Source organism: Psammomys obesus, unplaced genomic scaffold (genome assembly GCF_907164565.1).
Source record: "Psammomys obesus unplaced genomic scaffold, mPsaObe1.curated_primary_1811, whole genome shotgun sequence".
In the NCBI taxonomy this organism is placed as follows: Eukaryota; Metazoa; Chordata; class Mammalia; order Rodentia; family Muridae; genus Psammomys; species Psammomys obesus.
In genome coordinates this window covers 6,332,575-6,346,819 of record NW_026596463.1, presented here as the reverse complement: position 1 = coordinate 6,346,819, position 14,245 = coordinate 6,332,575, and the positions used below count along the sequence as shown (strand labels likewise).

General features: G+C 43.6%; 1 protein-coding gene across 5 annotated transcripts in view; it reads left to right on the top strand.

Annotated features, from left to right (window-relative positions):
- The window catches only part of Naip (NLR family apoptosis inhibitory protein), a 57,365-nt gene that overhangs the window by 28,747 nt on the left and 14,373 nt on the right, over positions 1–14,245 (top strand). For all 5 annotated transcript variants that reach the window (XM_055598381.1, XM_055598380.1, XM_055598383.1 and 2 more), the window contains 3 exons: positions 3,867–3,948; positions 8,009–8,060; positions 8,515–10,626. In XM_055598381.1, the coding sequence (XP_055454356.1) occupies positions 3,867–3,948; positions 8,009–8,060; positions 8,515–10,626 (2,246 nt within the window). The remainder of the gene's footprint in view (positions 1–3,866; positions 3,949–8,008; positions 8,061–8,514; positions 10,627–14,245) is intronic.

Below are 14,245 nucleotides of genomic sequence, written 5' to 3'. Positions count from 1 at the left end.
AGGAGAGGAATAGAAGGAGAGTGAGAGAGAAAGATTGAATCCAGAGTGTCATGATTGCTAACTACACACTAAACCAGTGACAAACTCCAGAAACTCTTCATTTACCCATATTTCCCCCTTAGATGAACCAAAAAGCGAGAAGCACATTGCTACTGAGCTATAGCTCCAACCCTTATATTGTTTGACACAATATTCTATTATGTCTACAGAGAGAGTCCTAGCACAGTCATGGCTACACAGAGAACCTCTGTTTTGTTTTGTTTTTGTTTTTGTTTTTGTTTTTTTTTTTTTAAAAAAAAAAGGAAATTTAAGAAAAGATTTAACTGTGTAGCAGATCTCGATTTTCAGTATAGCTCAGATTTCCCCTGAACTCCCATGTTCTTGCCTCCATCTCATGAATACCAGAAGAGCAGGCATGTGCTATCATAACACCTCGCTTAGCGACTCTTTGTGTTGGGGAAGGGCAGCTGGAGAGAGGTCTTTGTGGCACAGTGTCAGATAACCCGGGATGGCCTCCAACTCAGTGTTTAGGAAGGATGGCCTTAAACTCATCCACCTGCCTCCACATCCCAAGTGCTGGATGACAGGCATGCTCCACCACACCCCAGATCTTGTTTAGATAGACAATGACAAGATATAAAATGATCACTGGTAATCACAACCATATCCTTTCATCCAAGTGTCTCTCTAGGACACCCCAGGGCTCTTAGTTGCTAATGGGAGTCTGGAATAAACATAAATTCAGACCTTAACAAGAACAGAATTCCGGAGACTTACAACAAGGTCAAAGTGTAGACAGTGAGTGAGGGTGTGCTCATTCCTGAGGGAACACTTCCTCCTCCCAAACTCAGGGGCCTTTGCAGAAGAGGGGCCCAAGAGGTCGGAAAAGCCAGAGGCTGTAGAGGACTTTGTCTTGGGTTTGTCTTGTTTTGTGCACAGCAGGGTCCTTCCCTCAGGAACTCACAGTTGCTGTGGTTGCCTGTCCATACAAGCCTGTGCCAAATCCAGCCAAGCCAAGCCCCACCTGTGGGAGGGGAGCTGTTGACACTTGTTTCTGCTGGAGTCAATCTTCTTCAGCCCGTGGGCCTTGAGGTTTCCTGACCTCTGCTAGATGGCCCTGTGTCCACTCACCCATGAGCAGCACTAATTGAATTCAGTTAAAAGAGGATACGAAGCTGGGAGGGGACCTGACTTGAGGAGGAGTCTGGGGAAACTGAAGAAAGGCAGTGGGGTTGATATAATCCACATACATTGTACACACATCTGTGATTTCCAAAGAATAAAATACTTTTTAAAAAAGAACAGGCTTCCAAACCGTGGCTCAGAAAGCTCTGCACTTTGATCAGCGATTATGGATGAACGAGAGCAACACAGGGAAAACCTCAGCTGAGTAAACAAATGACCAAACTGAGTAAGAGGGAAAAAATGGCCGAGGTGGTGCCAGGTGCCAGTCAGGCTCCTGGTTCTGAGATGAAGTTGGCTTGGTCTTGTGTGGTCTTATTCAGGTAACCACAGATGAGGTTTCATGAATGTGATGGTCAATAATGCTCAGCAGGCAGCATTTCACAGCACTTCAAACCCTCTTTCCCAGATGTCCCCAGACCCTCTGTGTGAGGTTGATATAGACGCCTCATTCAGAGCTGAGAACTCGATCATCAATTATTCTCTGCACTGCAGTGAGAAGCTTATCTAGCCAAGGTTCAAAGCAGCATCATTCTTTGCATAAGAACATAAATATTTAGAAGGCAATTTGACAGATGTCCATTAAGCCAGATAGCATTACTAGACCCTGCCCTGCTAAGACCTTTATAGACTTTCTGGGCCATGGGCTTCTGACCAGGTTTAGTTTAGGTTTTTGTTTTCTTTAGTTTAGGTTTACTTTCTTTAGTTTAGTTTCTTTAGTTTAGGTTTTGTTTTCTTTCATTTTGTCCCACTGTGTTGCCCTTTCTGTTCTGACCTTGCTATTGTAGATAAGCGCCCTTGACCCAGAGATCCACCTGTCTTTGATACCCAAGTGCTGAGATTTACAGGCCTGCACCACCTCACCCAGCTTGACCAGGTTTAGAGAATCTGTGAAGCAGCCTCGGGTCCAGTTCAAAAGCAGTCGGTTATCCCCAAAGATTCAGGCCAGTCTTCACCATTGGCCTCATCTTCGTTGGCATGATGGTGATGTTGTAGACTGCAAAGCCTCTTCCAGTACTGTGACAGGGAGACAGCAGGGAGGAAATTCTGAGTCAGTTCCAGCTTGATTCCTCTCTATCCTGAAAGCAACATGCTCTGTGTATTCAGAAATAGGTCTGTAGTTCTGTCCAACTTATTTTGTGAGACAGGTCTCTCACTAAACCTGGAGCTCGCCAGTGAGACTTACTGGCTGGTTAGTGAGCCCCAACGGGCTTCCTGTCTCTCCTTCTCTGGCACTAAGATTACACTGTCCCTATTGCCTCGCTGTTACACAGATGCTGCAGATCTGAGCCCAGTCTCCATGTTTGCCCAGCAAGCATTTGCCAACTGTTCCATCTCCAAGCCCTGGATATTGTACCTTAAAATTTTATTTGTGTGATATCTATGTTTTTATACTTAATGTGAATTTCATGTAGTTGGCACACTTGGATCTTGTGGGTTTGTTTCTGACAGTTTGACAAGAGTTGATATGGTTAAAAATTATTGTTAACCAAATTCTTAATTGTACAATTTGTTTAGTATTTTTTAATGTCCTTTGTTGTTCTTTTTCCATGACTCTATAGAGTTTTCTCATATTTTAATCTGTGAATTTTTATTTATTTTTACCTTGTTCACTTAGGTAATGTGTGTTTGTGTGTGCACTGTGTTCTACATAGGGCCAAAGGGAGACAGGGAGTCTCCTCTCCTTTATGTCACCCTCTTGTTCCCTTGAAGCAGGGTCTCTCTCTGAACCTGTTAGCATCCAGCGAGCCCTAGTTATCCTCTTGCCTCTGCACCCACAGTGCTGTGTCACTATTTTCTATTCTTTAAGATTATTTCAGCTGGTTTCACGGACAGGCACTAACTCTGTTCTCACCCCAACACATTCCCCGAATATCCTCACCATTACTTTACAGACCACATGCATTTTTACTAGAACCCATAGACTGAAGGTTATTCAGGATGCAAGACTGACAGAGTCACTGAAAATCTTCACTTTCTGCTTCATGCTTAATGTTAGACTAGGTTGCCTAGCAACCTCTGATGTCATCACCTGCCTCTGCCAGGTGCAAGCCAGGCATGCTCCAGATATAAAGGACCTGCCCACCACTGTGCGCTCTCTCTCTCTCTCTCTGACTTTCTTTTTTATTTATATTTTTATAAATTACAGTTTATTCACTTTGTATCCCCGCTGTAGCCCCCTCCCTCTTCCTCTCCCTTTCCTACCTCCCTCATCTCCTCCCATGCCCCTCCCCAAGTCCACTGACTTTCTTGCTTTTTCTCCCTCCCTCTGTTTCTTTCTGGGGCACCCCTCATCCCTTCTTTCTTAACCCTCCCCCTTCCACGACCGACTTCCTTCCTTATACCAAACATGCTGGGGCGGATTTGTTATTATAACATTATTGCTGTGAAACTCGATGGGCTCTTCGGGTAGTGTCTGGGCACATGGGAACGCCTCCCACCTGTCGCGCCACCCGCAACAGATCTGCGCTCCAGATATAAAGGACTAGGGAGCGCCAGTGGGTCTTGAACTAGACACTCACTCGTTACATAAGTGGCTGGTGTGGGTTGACAGAACCATCTCTGCGAAAGAAACCTCTAAGCTAAAGTCCTCACACCTGGTCCTGATCTTCATGTTTTTTAAAAAGCAAATACAAGTCCTTATCTCATGGAACTATTTTATGACTTTTACTTTCTCTGCATAGTTGCGTATTTCTTCAAAACCTGAAGTCCTCTGCAGAAGTGATTCCAGCCCCTGACAGCCACCATGCACTTCCGGAATCCAGGGTAATGAGCCCCGCCCCTTCTCTGACTCAGCAACACGTGATCATGGGATTGAAGGACAACTGTCAATTGTAAATGTATCATAACTAGATAGAGTCCACGAGAATCTAAGAAGCACTATCAAGTGCCACGTTAGACAGGAACTTCACAGTGAACGAGGGAGACACAATATCTAGCTTCATGAAATGTACAGCCAGCCCTTCTCCTATAAGAAGTCTATTGATGAAATTTCAGACTTATTCCTGATAACATCCAGACTAAGCGGTCTATGGCCTACTGAGGACAGTAGGCATGACTTGTTACTTCTGAGATGTGCAAGGCAAGTTTCATTTCGTTTCATTGGAGTTTTGTTTGGAACAGAGTCTCACTGTGTAGCTTAGGCTGACTTTGAACTTGCCGCGTTCAAATCCCAGACTGGCTGGGAATTTATGATCCTCCTGCTTCACTTTTCCAAACGCAGAGATTACAAGTCTGTGTTTTGTGATTTGATGTGTGTTCTTTACTGCAATTGAGGAGATAAAAACAAAGCTCCTCTCATGCTAGGCAAGGAATCTATAACCCAGGTACATCCCTGGCTAGCAGGCAAAAGGCCAGTAAAATCATGAAGTCAGAAGTCATGAAGTCTGTTTCTCTGAGATACAATCTAATATCAGTTCACTTGTGAAACAAGCAGCCTAGATTGTCATTTTGTTGCAATGGTAAGTATGCTGGTTCACACCCCACAGAAGAAAGAACAAAGCTGGGTGCCGCGGCTCACACCTGGAAAAGAGTACTCTGGAAGCTGAGGCAGGAGAATTGTCAGGAGTTCAACATTAGCCTGGACAATAGTATAAGACACCGCCTCAAAATCAAAACCAAAACCAAACGAAAAACACCAACAAAACAATGGCGAATGTTAGGGTTCAGGAGTAGCCCACACTGACCAGACTCAGATGAAAGAAGCATACTGAATGCCAGACAAAAACTGACCGGCCAGCGCCACCTCTGGCCTCAGGAGCCAGGCAGTGATGCTGAGCCATTTTCAAAGTGAGTGTTCAAAGGGAAAAACCACAACCAAGCAGGAAAAATCATTTTTTCAGGTATAGTGTGTTGATTCAACTGAGAAAAAGTAATTTTTGTTTCATGTTCATTGTATCTAGGTCGCTAGAAAAAGTACTTTAAGCTGATTGGCTGGAATTTAGGGTGGGGGAGTTCTTGGGGGCTTTCCAGCTTTCTGGGAGTAAGGAACATAGCAGGATGTTTCGATCTTACCTCTAACAGAACTTACATTTATCTTTAACTCAAGCAGAACATGCATTTATCATCTATTGTTTTATTCTAAACAGCAATTATTGAACTATTGGAGTGGACCCTGGTCTCAGGCACGTAGGCCTGAGAACTTGAACTCAATTTTACCTTATGATCAAAACGGATACTTGGAAGTAAAATGGCTTCTGATATGCTAAAGGAGACAGCAATTGTTAACAGAAGAGCTACAGTTATGCTAAGAACTACAGTAGGTCTCAACGGAGGAGCTATAGCTATGTAAAAAGTTTAAGCCGATTACAATAGAGAAAAATAAAGGAAAACAAAACAGCAGAGCAATTTTGGGTTCCCTTGATAAATCTCTTGTATTTGGAATTTTTATTTCAAATAATTAATTAGATCCTGACTGCAGTTTTTCATTCCTCCTCTTCTCCCAGCCCTTCCCCCACACCCCTATCCACTCCTCCTCTTTTCTTCTTCAGAAAATGGGAGGCCTCCTGTGGATATCAACCGCCTTGGCATATCAAGTTGTAGTAGGCACATTTTCTTCTGTTGAGGCTAGACAAGGCAGCCCAAATAGGGGAAAGGGGTCCAAAGGCAGGCAACATAGTGAGAGACATCCCTTACTCCTGCTGTTAGGGATCCGACATGAAGACTAAGCTACACAACTGTTACGTACATGCAGTGGACCTAGATCAGCCCCATGCATGCTGCCTGGTTGGCGGTTCAGTCTCTGTGAGCCCCCGTGGTACTAGTTTAGTTGATTCTGTAGGTTTCCTTGGGGTGTCTTTGACCCCTCTGGCTCCTACAATCCTCCCTCCCCTTCTTCTGCAAGGTTCCCCAGGCTTCACCCAGTGTTTAGCTGTGGGTCTTACATCTGTTTCCATCAGTTGCTAGGTGAAGCCTCTTTGATGACAGTTATACTAGGCTCCTGTCTGCAAGTATAACAGAATATTATTAATCATGACAGTGGTAGGCTCCCTCTCATGGAATGGGTCTTAAGCTGGACCAGTCATTGTTGAGCACTCCCTCAATTTCTACTCCATTTTTACCCCTTGTAAGTTGGACAAATTGTAGGTCGAAGATTTTGTGGCTGGGTTGGTGTCCCAATCTCTCCATTGGATGTCTTGCCTGGTTACAGGAGATGGCTCGTTCAGGCTCCATGTTCCCCATTGCTAGGAGTCTTAGCTAGGTCACCCTCATAGATTCTTGGGAGGTTCTATTGCCTTAGGTTTCTAGCTTGTCCCAGAGAAACCCCCTATTTCAGTTGACTCTCCCAGTACTCCCTCCAACCTCCCCACACCTGATCCCTCCTGTCCCCATCCCTACCTCTGCCCTGACCCAGTCTCCTCCCACCATCCACCCACAATGCCTATTCTATTTCTCCTTCTCGGTGAGATTAACACAACCTCACTTGAGCCCTCCTTGTTACTTGGCTCCTTTGGGTCTGTGGATTGTATCAGGATTATCCTTTACATTGCAGCTAATATCCATTTATAACTGAGAACATACCATGTTTATCATTCTGGGTTATCTTACCAGGGTGGTCTTTTCTAGTTCCATCCATTTGCCTGCAAATGTCATTCTGTCATTGTTTTTAATAATACTCCATCAGGCAAATATCCCACATTTTCTTTAGCCATTCTTCCATTAAAGGGCGTCTAGGTTGTTTCCAGTTGGCTATTATGAATAAAGAGGCAATGAACATGCTTGAGAAAGTGTCCTTGTGGTAGGATGAATCATCCTTTGGGTATATGTTCAGGTGTGGTATAGCTGAGTCTTGAGGTAGATCTATTCCCAGTTTTCTGAGAAACTGCTAAATTGATTTTCAAAGTGATTGTGTAAGTTTGCATTCCCACCAGCAGTGGAGAAATGTTTCCCTTGCTCCACGTCCTCACCAGCATGAACTGTGGCTTGAGTTTTTGATCTTACCCATTCTCAAGGGTGTAAGATGAAATCTCAGAGTCGTTCTTATTTATATTTCCCTGACGGCTAAGGATGTTGAACATTTAAGTGCTTCCCAGCCGTTAGAGATTCCTCTATCAAGATTTCTCTGTTTAGATCCATACTCCATATTTTAATTGTGTTATTTGGTTTGTTGATGTTTAGTTTCTTGACTTGTTTATAAATTTTGGATGTCAGCCCCTTTGTCAGATGTGGGGCTGACATTGGAAGTGCACAGGATGTAACTCGGATATCATATGGTTCCCTAATAGACACAAAAACGTCTTCAGCTCTGAATAAAACTAGGTATAGTAAGATGATTGGAGTTCAAGAAAAGGAAAAAAAAATGGTATCAGAGCCAAGGGTGTGTGTAGGCTCATGCCTATAATACCAGCAGTTGGGAAATGGAGAAAGGCAGACAAATACTTCAACGTTACCCTTGGCTACATAGGGAATTCCAGACCAGCTACACTACCTGACACTGTCTCAAATAAAAAAAAAAAAAAGTGTGTGTTTAATAATCTGTCTGCATCCGTCCCTGTGTATGGTATTAAACATGTAGTTACTAATGACTAAGCAGGAAGGAATGCTAGATGAACTTTGCAGGACTCTTCTTGTCCTAGACATTACAGTTCTGATAACTCACAAAGTCCTCACCCATACAGAAGATGTGTGTAAAATGCATGAACCATCTAGGAACACGACTACTGCACACATGTGCAATTTATTCTTTCATACCTGGACTATGCCTTCCTTTTATCAGAATTGAGCAGGCTGGGTTTAGAAGATGTTTAGAAGATCCTCAGTAATAATACAATGCCCACTCTTAAATCAAGACCCAGTTATGATTTAATAAAGGATTTCTCTTTCAAAGGAAATCACAAGTAAAAGCAATCACGAGGACCCAGTTCATCCCACCGAGGCCGGTAAGAACTTGAAAGCACATGGGATTCTGTGTATTTGTACATTGCACAGGAAAGCATATTTCTAATTGTCTGAGGAGCTCCTAGAGGAGAGCACTGAGGTGAAGGGAGCTGTGGGTGAGAGAGCGCTCCTGGGGCATCTTGAGAGTGAATGCAGGACTACCGACAGCAGTCCTCATGCCAGATCCAAAGCAGCCAGTGTTAAAGGCATCCTGCAGCAGGCTGCTCTCCTGAGGTCCTAAAGGGAAATTAGGGTGCCAGGATATCCAAGTCCCTTTCAAATGAGAGGATTAGACATAGTACCCTACACTGATGCTATGGAAAGATCTGAGAGGGTCTTAGGGTTTGGAGGGGGTCATGGGAAGTGGAGGAGAGTCCTAATCCACTCTTAGCAGACAAGCAAAGCAATCAGAGAGATGTGAAGGTACACCTTCCTCTGCCTCCCTTCTCTCCACAGGCTTGGCTCCGAGGGAAGCCCAGTGGTTTCAGGAGGCAAAGAGTCTGAGTAAGCAGCTGCGAGACGCCTACACCAAAGCCACTTTCCGCCACATGAATTTACCAGAGGTGTGCTCCAGCCAAGGCACTGACCACTTGCTTGGCTGTGATGTGTCCATCGTTTCAAAGCACATCAGCAGGCCAGTGCAAGAGGCCCTGACAATCCCTGAGGTCTTCGCCAATCTCAGCTCGGTCATGTGTGTGGAGGGGGAAGCTGGCAGTGGGAAGACAACCTTTCTGAAGAAAATAGCTTTTCTCTGGGCATCAGGGTGCTGTCCCCTGTTGAACAGGTTCCAGCTGGTCTTCTACCTCTCCCTTAGTTCCACCAGACCAGACCAGGGTCTGGCCAGCATCATCTGTGCCCAACTCCTAGAGGCAGGAGGCTGCATTAGTGAAGCGTGCCTGAGCAGCAGCATCCAGCAGTTAAAACACCAGGCGCTGTTCCTGTTGGATGACTATAATGGGGTGGACTCGCTCCCCCAAGCCCTAGAGACACTGATTACAAAAAACTACTTGTCACGAACCTGCTTATTGATCGCTGTCCATACAAACAGGGCCAGGTCCATCCGTCCATACCTGGATACAATTCTAGAGATCAAAGAGTTTCCTTTCTATAATACCGTCTCTGTATTACGGAAGTTCTTTTCACATAATATAATCCGTGTACAAAGGTTTTTCAATTACTTTGGAAAGAATGAACATCTGAGAGGAATTAACAAAACTCCTCTCTTCGTAGCAGCAGTCTGTACTGACTGGTTTCAAAATCCCTCTGACCAGCCCTTTCATGATGTGGCCATTTTCAAGTCCTATATGAAATACCTGTCCTTAAAGTACAAAGCTGCAGCTGAGGCCCTCAAGGCCACTGTGTCCTCATGTGGACAGCTGGCCTTGAGGGGGCGTTTTTCTTCATGCTTTGAGTTCAACAATGATGACCTCACAGAGGCCGGAGTAGATGAAGATGAAGACCTGACCACCTGCTTGATGAGCAAATTCACCGCCCAGAGACTGAGACCAGTCTACCGGTTTTTAAGTCCTCTCTTCCAAGAATTTCTTGCTGCCATGAGGCTGACTGAACTCCTGGGTTCAGACAGACAGGAAGACCAAGACCTGGGAATTCATTATTTGAGACAAATTAACTCGCCCTTGAAGGCTCTGACCACCTACAACAACTTTTTGAAGTATGTCTCCAGCCACCCTTCATCAAAGGCAGGGCCAGAAGTTGTGTCTCATTTGCTTCAGTTGGTGGATGAGAAAGAGTCGCTGGAGAACATGTCTGACGATGAGGATTACATGAAGCTACACCCGGAAGCTTCACTGTGGTTGGACTCTGTTAGGGGATTGTGGCAGTTATCTCCTAAACTTTTCTCTTCATTAATTTCAGAGTATTTAGTGAGCATTGCTTTAAACTTTGCTTATGAAAGCAACACAGTTTCTGCATGTTCTCCATTTATTTTACGATTTCTTCAGGGGAGAACACTGACTTTAAAAGTATTGAATTTACAGTACTTTGGGGAACACCCAGAAAGCCTGTTATTACTGAAGAGTATTGAGGTCTCAATAAATGGAAAAAAGTGGGTACAGCAAATATATTTGTCATTAATAGAAAAAAGTTTGGAAACATTACAGCCACCAACTGTAGATCAGGACTATGCATCTGCCTTTCAACCCGTGAATGAATGCAAGAAAGATTTGGCTGAAAAAGAAGAGATCGTGAGGAACTATGCGGATATCCGACACCAGGCCCCACCAAATATCAGTACTGGCTATTGGAAACTGTCACCCAAGCCACACAAGATCCCTAGGTTGGAAGTTGCGGTGGCCAACATGGGCCCAGCAGACCAAGCACTGCTCCGGGTCTTAATGGAAGTCTTCTCAGCTTCACAGAATATTGAGCTCTGCTTGTCCAACAGCAGTGGCTTTCTTGAAAGCATCCACCCGGCTCTGGAGCTGCATAAGACCTCTGTCACCAAGTGCTCCGTGTGCAGGCTGGAGCTCAGCACAGCAGAACAGGAGCTGCTTCTCACCCTGCCTGCCCTGCAGTCTCTTGAGGTCTCAGGGACAGACCAGTTACCAGGTATCCCTGAGTGTGCTTTCACAGGCAGACTGGTAAACTCTGTTTTCTTGTAGGCGTAAGGTTATTGTGTAATTCAAGTTCTGATTTCTGTACTCCCCGCATCTGGTTGCAGCCTTTGTTCTGAGCATCTCCCGCCTCAGTATTGTGTAAACATGCTCCCCAGTTGTTGCGATGGGCTAATAAAGTAGCTTACAGCACAGAGCTGACAAGTTATCACTCTACTATTACTCCTCTCCGCTTGTCTGGCTTCCTCCCCATCTAAATCCCCAAGATACTTGCACTTGTGGCATTCTCTGCTCCAGCTGCTCTCTCCTCGTGCCTCAGGATGAAGAATTCAGATGGAAATCTATAGAGGCTCAAGATTTTAAAAGGCTTAAGGAGGAAAAACAAGTTGTGGCTTACACTCACCATACGTTGAACAAATACTTAATAACTGGGCCACATGGAATTGCGTAACTCCAAAAGATTGGAGAGATTTGATGATAGCCATTCTAGAGCCTAGCTCTTAATTGCAATGGCTGGCATGGTGGAAAGATGAGGCTTCACTTATGCATTAATGAAATAGGACTAGAGGAATTGATATTGTCAAAGATCAGTTACTACATGAAGGCCCATATTCTGAATTAAGAGTACATATTAATTACCCTTAATGACGCTGTCCTAAAACAATGCTGTGCAATAGCCTTATATTCTTGGACAAGGTTGAACAACAGGGACAAACTGAATCAATTACAAGGGTAACCTAACATTCAAATAAATTTTTTACTAATTTTTCCAGTGAGTAACTAAAGCTCTGAATAGAACAATATCAGGTCTAAATGCTAGAAAAATTCTACATGGATCTCTAGCTTTTGAGAATGTTATTGCTGAATTCAAAGGGGCTATTAGACCGTTGAGGGCAAGATCTGAATCTCTTCGTGAATGGATCAAAGCTACTGGAGACATAGAAACAAATGTTCATGATTCAGTTATAGTTGGATAAATAGATACAGGAGATATCAAAGTACAAAATGCTCATTGCTGTGGCTGTGAAAAATCAAATAATTCTCTAATGGACTGTGAGAAAACAGTTCCTAAGGATAAATTCTGTTATAATAGCAACAATTCAGGTAAAAGTTTTCCTATGAAATGTAGAAGATGTGTAAGGAATGGTTATATGGCTCATGAATGCAGATTATCCAAGGCAATTCCTTAATTTCAGAAAACTGACTAAGGGACTTCACTCAAGGTCTGACAGAAAAAACAACATGAACCACTTGTTTCCTGCCCACCAAAAAAGAATTATTCTAAAAAAAAAAAATAGAAAATTCAAGGCCTGATAGGACAAACAGGGCTACTAAAAACTTAGATAAACCATTTAAAGGAGATAAAGATGTTCCTAAGGGATAAAAAACAAGAGGCACTAAAGGCGAAAATACAGATATTTTGGCAAACACTATAAATGATAAAAGGCCAAAATTAGAATTACAGTTAGATATCATTGAGGTGGAAGGATTAGTGTCTCCTGGAGCATATGTAACAATAATTTTCCAAGACTCCTGGTATCCAATTTGGCCACTTAAAAATGTATCCACACAGCTCCTGGGAATTGTGTCACTGTCTCAGGTAAAACAAAGCCTAAAATGTCTTAAATGTGTAGGGCCAGAAATCCCAACAGGAAAATTAAGGCCATGTATGACTGATGCAGCCATGAATTTACGGGGGAGGGATTTGTTGCAACAATAAGAAGCATGGAATGCCATTCCTCCAGCTGCAGGGACAAGCCATAAAATCAGGGATGTTCCTGACAAAGGTAGTAAAACTGTCGAAGTTGTCCATAAACAGAACACAGCACAAGCTGATTCTCCACGGTCATGGAGGAGTCCCTGCTGACACAACAGCAATGGCCTTCCTGCTAAGGCTGACTAACCAACCTATTCGAATTGAACAGTGGCCTATGAAAAAAGAGAAATTACAAGCAGCTTATAGACAAGAGCTGAGTGGAGGAGAGAATACGGCTGGACTTCCTGCCCCCGGGGGGGGGGGAGAGTTAGAGGAGGAAGTAGGGAATTTCCAGCCATGGGTAGAGGTCCAAGAGACATGAAGAGAGAGCAGCTGGAGCAGAGAATACCATAAAGTGCAAGTATGTCAAGGATTTACGCAGGGAAGAAGCCAGACTAGCCTAGAGGGTTAAGAATAGAGTAATAACTGCTCAGTATTGTTGTGTAATTTGCGTTATTGACATACTAGGGGACAACTGGGGAGCAGTGTTTACCCAACATGGAAACAGGAGATTCTCAGAACAAGGGTTGCAACCAGATATGGGAGGGTGTACAGAAATCAGCATTCAAATTACATAACTTTATGCCTACATTTTCTCATCCTTAGTTTTAGATGAATGAAACTTCTCAGTTTCATTTCTTCATAAATGTTCCTTTATAGGAGAAATTTAAACGCTTTCACAGTTTGGGGCAGTGCATAGATCAATGGAAGGTCCTGAATGACAGAATGGGTTTCACATAATTCAAGAATAGCTTCAGTGTTTCATTGCTTGAGAGGTTTGTAAGGGCACTTGAACTGCTTGTTATTAGTCAATGTTGGACTGTATGTGCAATGTTGCTGAAGAGATATCTGCATTCTGGGTGCGAGAAGGAGGAGGGGGGTTAGCTTCTCCAGAAAAGGAATTAAAAAGTAGGAACAATACAGTCCTACTTCTGTTTCTGTTGCTGTAATAAAAGATTCTGACCAGAAGTGACTTGGGGGAGGAAAGGGTTCATCACATCTTATACCTCCTGGCTAGCACAGTTCACCCCTAAAGGATGTCGCAGAGGGAACACAAGCAGGAACCTGGAGGCAGGAACAGGAGAGACCAGGGAGGACTCTGGTTTCCTTTCCATGGCTGCTTACATATCTGCCTTCTTCTTCAACTCCTGACCACTTACCCAGAGCAGCACCACCATCCCCCCTGAGTTGGCCTCTTGCTCATCAATCATTAATTTAGGGAATTTTTTCCAAATTTAGGATCCTCTTCCCTAATAACTTTAGCTTGTTTCAAGTTGACAGAAACCAACTAAGAAAAATATCTCCTATTAGTTGTGTTTAACGTTAGGTAATATTTGGTTATTTTCAGTACAGGCTTCATCTGACTTTCATTAAATTTGTTTATAGTTACTTAGAAGTTTTGATAGTCCTGTAAATGTTCGGTTTTTTTAAAAATTTCATAATTATAACTAGTCTAGTTCTTGTCTTTAGCTGTGTGTTACATGCTTAGGAATGCTTTTCTTGTCTATATCTGAATGTTTGTTTGTTTGTTTGTTTGTTTGTTTGTTTTTTAGTGTGTGTGTGTGTGTGTGTGTGTGTGTGTGTGTGTGTGTTTGCAGATGTGTGCATGGGCACAGAACTGTGTCAGAGCATGCGTATAGGGGGGCAGGGACAACCTCAGGAATGCCATTTTTCCCTTCCATCCACCGTGTGGCTCTTAGGGATCAAAATGAGGTTGGCAGGCTTGGTACAAGTCCTTTTTCTCACTGAGCCATATCCCTGTGCCATACACCCCTCTTGTTTAGGAATTTCCTGTTCATATGGCATTTGAGACAGAGGCTCAGTGTTTTGAGACAGGTTCCTTCTATTGCCTAGGCTT